This window comes from Marmota monax, unplaced genomic scaffold (genome assembly GCF_021218885.2).
Source record: "Marmota monax isolate L192 unplaced genomic scaffold, Marmota_monax_Labrador192_F-V1.1 WCK01_AAM20220418_F8-fsc00038, whole genome shotgun sequence".
Lineage (NCBI taxonomy): Eukaryota > Metazoa > Chordata > Mammalia > Rodentia > Sciuridae > Marmota > Marmota monax.
In genome coordinates this window covers 15,425,048-15,432,750 of record NW_026692498.1, presented here as the reverse complement: position 1 = coordinate 15,432,750, position 7,703 = coordinate 15,425,048, and the positions used below count along the sequence as shown (strand labels likewise).

At 33.2% G+C, this 7,703-nt stretch overlaps 1 protein-coding gene across 1 annotated transcript; it reads right to left on the bottom strand.

Annotated features, from left to right (window-relative positions):
- Window positions 1-2,296: 2,296 nt before the first annotated feature.
- Window positions 2,297-3,250, bottom strand: LOC124092763 (olfactory receptor 8K3-like). Its single transcript, XM_046444566.1, has one exon. The coding sequence runs from the start codon at window positions 3,248-3,250 to the stop codon at window positions 2,297-2,299; it is 954 nt and encodes a 317-aa protein (XP_046300522.1).
- Between the last annotated feature and the right edge of the window lie 4,453 nt (window positions 3,251-7,703).

The following is a 7,703-nucleotide window of genomic DNA, read 5'->3' as shown; positions in this document are numbered from 1 at the left end:
GGCGTGCATACATGAGTTTTGGAAGAAATGACATCTAGACAATAGTGTTTTTCTGTATATGGACATGGAGTATCTGTTTACTTATTCTTTGATTTTTTTATCAGAATTTTTAGATTTTTTTACATAAGTCTTGTTTTTATACTGCCAAATTTATATCAAAATGCTTCATGTTTGAGGGGATAGTAATACAAATGGCACTGTGTTTTTAATTTTAAACTTGACTTGTTCATTGTTGATAGGAAAGCTACTGATTTTTATGTATTAACTTTGTGCTCACTTCAGCAGCCCATATTCTAAAATTGTATTTCAACCTTGTGAAATATAGGAAGTCCTTCAGTCTTCCTATAAAGTTGAAAACATCCAGGAGGATTTTTAGTTGTTATTCAATTCTGTTGAATTTTATGCATAGACATGACACCTGATAACAAAGAATCCTTTATATATTCTTTCCCAGAAACAAAATTTAAAAAAAAAACATAAAAAATTCCCAGAGTTTTGAATTTCAAAGCCACTCCAATGAATGTGTTTTGATATAACAGTATTTATACAATAATTGATGATTTTTAAATATAGTTACATATATAGACTTTGATATCCTGTTTTGTTAAGTATTTCTGCAGTTGATTTTTCTCTTTTCTAGTTGGATGTCTAATGCTGGTTTTAGGATTAAAAATTTGTGATTATTGTGGGGGGTTTTTTGTATATTTTTCTATTTCAAAATTACCAAAACAGCATTTTTTAGTTGGAAATGTATTGACTCTGGGTTGGCTTTTCATTCTTCTTTTATGTATTTATATGAATAAAATGCATTATTTTGCTTGGTTATTTTTGTGGGTGTTGTTTACATTTTATCTTATTAATCTTGTACCATATTTAAGATATCTTTTGTTATCCAAAGATATGAGATTATTACTTACATGTTCATCTAGAAAAGTTGGGTTTCTCGATTGTGTATTTAAATTCATATAATTTCTCAATAAAATTAGAATTTTTGTATGTTTAGTTTTTAAATTCACAAATACTTTGAGTGTATTGTGATAGACAGAATAATATTTTGATATAGAAACATATATGAATAACTCTTGAGATGGATAAATATACTATTTAACATGCACTACCTCAATACTTATTGACTTTATCATAGTTGAGGGTTACATAAAGTACACAAAAATGATATTTCATCATTTTACACAGAAAATATATTATTTTAAGTACCCCAGGTTCTCTCCTTTTCAAAATATTGCCCTGGTTTTTCTAGGTACTTTGAATTTCAAAATAAATTTTGACATCTATTTGGGTATTTTAAAGTACTGTTAAATTTCTTATTGTTTCTACATTAAATCTGCATAAATCTACAGGAAAGTTTAAGGAGAACTGACTTCTTTACAGAATTTATTTCTTCCAACTCTTGAACATTGTGTATTGCTACATTCAAGTTCTCTTCAAAAATTTATAGTCAGGTTTTTATGCATGTGACTTGTTCATTAGATTTTTCTTAAATACTTCAGTTTTTATTTCTAGTGTAGCTAGTAGTTTTAAATTAGCACTCATAATGTTCTATTAGGTGGCAAAATTATTGATCTTTTTATATGATAATCTTATATTAACAATTTTACCAGCATCACTCATTTATAAAGTTTGTTTTTATAGTCTTTGGAATTCTTATGTACAAAATTATGTCTTTTGAAAATAACTGCTTGCAATTTTACTTTTTGCTTCCTTAAGCAAAACACTATATATACATAGATAGATAGATAGATAGATAGATAGATAGATAGATGATAGATAGATATATGCATACACACACACACACACTTAAATACATGTATACAGCCTGCAGCTCAGGATGGTATGTGATGCCCACTAAGATGAATATAGACACACATATATGCACTCATACATCTGTATTTGTATAATAGAGATAGACACTATATCTTAATAGAAATCTGAGATGACACTTAACATCGGGGAGATAAAGTGTCTTAAAGGCTTCTATTGCCAATGGATTATTCTTGGTAGTGTACAAATGCAGAACACAGTACAGTAGCTACAGATGCCATTTTCTGCATGTCAGTATGATAAGACAGGTATGCTTGGAAGGACAGTGACAGAAACTTCAGACATTTACACTGATCTGGAGGACAAATCAAAGTGGATATCAAAAGGACAATCAACATGAACCCATCTAATATGTTGAAACCATTTCTAGTTTCCTATGTCATTTCTGCATAGTGCTTTCAAAGACTTATTACATATAATAATCAGTCATCAATAACCTTATTTAATATATATGCATTCATATTGAACTTGAAATAGAAAGTTTGCATAGATTTTTCCAAATCCTCTGTATGGCACCTTTCACCTCTTTATTTCTTAAACTATAAATCATGGGATTCAGCATGGGTATCACCAGGGTGTAAAATAAAGAGGCCATCTTGTCAGTATCAAAGGAGTGACTGGATTTGGGCTGCACATACATGAAGAATAGAGTCCCGTATAATATGACTACCACTGTCAGGTGAGACCCACAGGTGGAGAAGGCTTTACTCCTGCCCTCTGCAGAGTTTATTCTGAGAATGGCCAGGAGGATCAGAATGTAGGAGATAAAGACTACCAGAACAGATGAAACCAAATTAAATGCTGAAAAGATCAATATTATTAACTCAATCTCTTGTGTATTTGAGCAAATCAAAGTTAACAAGGGAAGACTGTCACAATAGAAATGACTAATAACATTATTTCCACAGAAGGTAGAGATAAAAATTTTTATGGTGGTTACCAGAGACAGAGAGGCACTGTAGAGATAGGGGATTACCACCAGCACCCAGCAAACTCTTTTTGACATGATGACTGTGTAGAGCAGAGGGTTGCAGATGGCCACATAGCGGTCATAAGCCATTGCTGCGAGAATGAAAAGCTCACTAATGATGAACATGATAAAGAAAGCTAGTTGTGTAGCACACCAATTGTAGGGAATTGTGTTTTGATTAGCTACAAAATTTACCAACATTTTAGGTCCCACAGCTGTTGAATAACCAAGATCAATGCAAGCCAGATGTCTGAGAAAAAAGTACATGGGTGTTTGTAGCCTGGAGTCCATCTGGGTGAGGATGATCATGCCCAAGTTGCACAGCAGTGAGATCACATAGATGATGAGAAACAGCCCAAAGAAGGAAGCCTGAAGCTCAGGGTGGTCTGTGATGCCCATTAAGATGAATTCGTCCAGCACTGTAAGATTTTCTTTCTTCATCCTGGCCATTACGTTAACTGATTGTGGAAAGTATCATCAAAAATCACTGGATTTCAGGAGATATCACCTGTTAAGATTTTGATGTTTCAAAATATTATGCATAAGTTAAACCTAATGTTTTTTGTATGCTTTTTTATTTCTTGGTTTTGTTTTCAGTACCCACGTAAGTTCTACTGATGAACTACATCCCAAACACTTTTTATTCTTATTTTGATTTCCAAGCCTGGACTTGAATTTGCAATCCTCATGGCCCATGCCCAGGAGGCTTATATTTTTCAACATAAAGTAATTTTAAATGGCTCTCCTCCATCACTGCATCTAAAACCTAACTTGTAAACCATTACGTCATTAGGTTAATTTATTTACATTGTTTTGGAGTCTGGCCCACTTTTGTCTCATAATTACTAATGTATGTACTAACCCAAATACTGACAGCTGGCTTTCTTATCTTATTCCCTGCTGAGAGATTTTACTCCCTATTCTTAAGAGGTCCTGCTTTACATGGGGGGCCTCTGTCTAACTACCTTGTCACTAATGTAGATGTGAGTATTCTAACAGTTATTAACATGCAAATAACATCATTTTAGAAATATATAAAAATTATAAAAGCTTACATTCAACTTGGGTTAATCACAAGTTTGGCTAAGAAATATAATTTTAGGATATCTATAAATATAATTTATCATGTTATCAGATCAAATGAGAAAGAAAAAAAATGAATATTACAATATACTAATAAAGACTTAAGAATGACTCCAAATAATAAAAATTTAGAACTGGAATGCAATTCCATGGTTCATAGAATGAATCAGAAAAACTAATCTGTACTTACTCTTAAAGGAGAAAATTACATCTCTTGAAAAAAGTTATAGAATTCCCAAATAAATCTGTAGAAGTGCTATGTTCCTGGATTACACAACAATGTCATAAAATGTCAATTCTTTTCTTTTTATTGACTAAGACATGTTTATTCATATATATGATGTACATTTTGATAATCTGATAGAACTATATATATAAAACATGTAATTGTCAAATCATTGTAATGAACACTTCTATCTACTCAAATGTTAATCATCTTCATGTGTCAGAATAGGAATCATCCTCATACTCTTCTGGTCATTGTGAAATGTATTTTAGATTGCTGTTACCAGTATTTACCCAGCTGTGCTATACAAAATCATGACACATCCCTCCTCTCTGACCATGTTTTGAAGCCCTTTCTGATTTCTTTCTGTCCCTTACCCCTATCCTTTCCACTCTTTAGGGACCACTGCTCCACTCTTCTTCTATGTGATAGACTTTTAACTTATATCAATGAATAGAATGTGTTATTTGTCTTTCCATGACTTATAAATTTTGCTTCACATGCTTGTCTCTTACAACAGACTTTTCCCAAAATAATCTATTTATCTGATGCCTTTACAAACTATTAGCAATGTATTTTATGGGATTTGACAATGACGCTACTACTTACATAGAAAATGGAGATGATAAACAATATACAAGACATGCCTCAAAGTTACCCATGCTACCAAAATTTTAAGAAGTCTTAAGACAATGTGGCAATGAAGCACAACAAGGTGCTCAGATGACAAAACATGTTTTTAATGGATTGTAGTGTGTGACAGAGGTAACACGTACAGTGTGGCAAAAAAAAAAGTCTGTTTGGTAAATGGGACTTCACAGAGTAGTGAAATTTTAAGTTTGTTTAACCCATTAAAGAATTAGTACTAAGGCTGGGGTTGTGGCTTAGAGGTAGAGCGCTCACTTAGCATGCATAAGGCTCTGGGCTTGATCCTCAGCACCACATAAAAATAAAATAAAGATATGTAATCACTTACAACTAAAAAATAAATATTTTTTAAAAAAATTAGTATTAGATAAGAAACTTAACATCAAGAGACAACTTAAAAATTCTTTTACCCTTAACTACAATCTTTGCCTGTCCCTAAATTTAAAAAAAAAAATGAAATTTTAAGAAAGTCAGATTAGAAATTTCCAGATCAATTTGATAGAATACATCTTCATACTAAATTTTCTCCATTCAAAACTCTACTCTCCATATTAGCAAAATACATAGAAAAATGGAAAGCATTCATTAATATCCATTAAACAAAGAAAATGACAAATTCTGATACTTTAACCTAAAGAAATATTATACCCACAGAAAAGAACTGTCCAGAGTTGGGTAAAGATTTTCATCTCAACATCCACTGCCTTTTAACTTCCCAAATCCCAGGCCTGCTTTTGAAACAACTGAATTGGTAGTCTCCTTCCCACCCACTATTCCCCACCCCTGCACTGACTGAAAACAAAAAAGGACCCTCAGCCAGGAGTCTTTTTTGTTATCTGATGGAAGCTTGCACTCCTGAGTCAGGAGTGGGAAATGGTACTCAAGCCCAAGGAGGCCACTGATGCAAATGGCAACAAAGGACCTCATTCAAGTGTTCTACAAAACTTCGCAAATAGCTACAAATGAGAAAAATAAATAAAATGATCAAACTGAGAACATTGTGCTCCTAGTAAAAGGAGGGAAGCAAAATTGACAGAGGGGATACTTAGGAAAGAAGAATCAAATATTTCTACAAATGTTTTCAGCTCAACAAATTCTGGGTGAGTAAGTATCAGCAGAAATATGTACACATATTGATTATTTAAAATCACAAGTGAAAAGCACAGACACCTTGACTTTTAAAAACAGCATTATTCAATATAATTGTATTCCGTTATGTAAGATTCTAAAAAACTGGATAATATTTTATGGGCTGAGGTATGTGCCTTTTTTTGTACCTGGGCCGTGTAGCCGGTACCTGTGGACAGGTATGGACAGCCTCTTACTCTCTTCTTCCCATTCTCTAAAATACTTTTCCATATTCACTGTGGCACATATAATCTATAAAGTTAAAAACAGGTAAGATCAATGCTATGTAAAGGGAAAGGATATATATATCCAAGCATATACATATTTTATAACAAGTACATATACTGTCTCTGACATGGTTCCTGGAAGAGAACTCTTAAAACCCTGTAATTTCTTACATGACATCAGACATATCATTTTAAAAACAACTATTAGATTTTTGACACACTTCCTGACACAGGGATTCTTAATCCCTTAGTGAAAACAGATCAAGAAGAAAACTCTTAATGCATTTAGATAACACCAAGCAAGAGAAGGGGATAAACCAAGCCTAGAACTCAGAATTCTCTAAGGTGTGGTAAGTTCACCAAAACTGGAATCAAAACCCAAATACTTGATTTATAATTCTTACATGGATGACCCTCCTTAACCTTTTACTTGTTTTAAACTTAGTTTTTCCCCATTAGAACAATTTGTGGAGAAAGTTCCAAGTCTTATACCTCACCATCCATACAGGAACAACTACAAATTTAATACAAAGACAGCAAAAGCAGAGCTACCCTGTTATTGTGATGTATACTAGCCTAAGTCAAAGTGTTTACTATTTTAATTTGTTTTTGCCAACTCTTGCAATTGCAAATCCCATTGTTCTGATGCCTCCTCATCTTTCATCACTTTGGGTCACTTCTTTCATGGTCTGCAGATATGGTGGACTTTCTTCTGACACCTTGGCATCTTTGCACTTTGAGTATTTTGCTTCTTTCCTGAGGACAAAGTATCTAGAGAGCTTTCAAAGCAGTCTGAATATCCCAGGATTTAACAAACAAAAAGAACTAATATTCAACCAATAAGGGTCTTCTAGGATCAGTGAACAAATGTCCAAGCTCCTGTGTCCTTCCTTGGAACAACTTCAGGAAGGGTTCTGCAGAACCTCTCAAAACATCTTAAATAGTGAACCTCCGATGTTTAAGGATGCACACCATTCTTTGCTACACATGTCATTAGCTTTAACCCTCTTTTGTCTCATATTCTCCATTTCTTTATGGAAATCACCTATCATATACTTAGATTTTATCTTCAGAAGCTGCTCTTGGGGGAACTTACACTATGACCAATCCAGTCTTGTATGGTGTTAGTGAAAGTTGACCGCACTTAGCTATGACACATTTGCATCTCTATTGATGCATAATAGAAAGAAAAAAATAATCTTATTAGTTTACTGAAAGACTGGAACTCCTATCAGAGAGCTATTTGTAAGGGAGGCACTTGCTCTCAACACCAACACCTATATTCTTCCTCAGAATATTCATTAATTAGAAAAGTATAGCACAGCCACAATAACAAATAGAAACATGGTCCCTTGTCACCTTCAAAAAACACAATAGTGTTAAAGCCACATTATTATTCCAGAAAATATAGTCATAGGAAAAATATTATTGAGTAACAAAATATACGAAGTGTAGCATCACTTACTATAATTGTGACTGTAGTTTAAGTTGAAGTTCAGTTTCAGTCACTGGAGCTAATCTAATAATCATGATGACCAGTTCCAATCACTCACCTAAGATGAGAAATTGGTTCTTGTTCTCC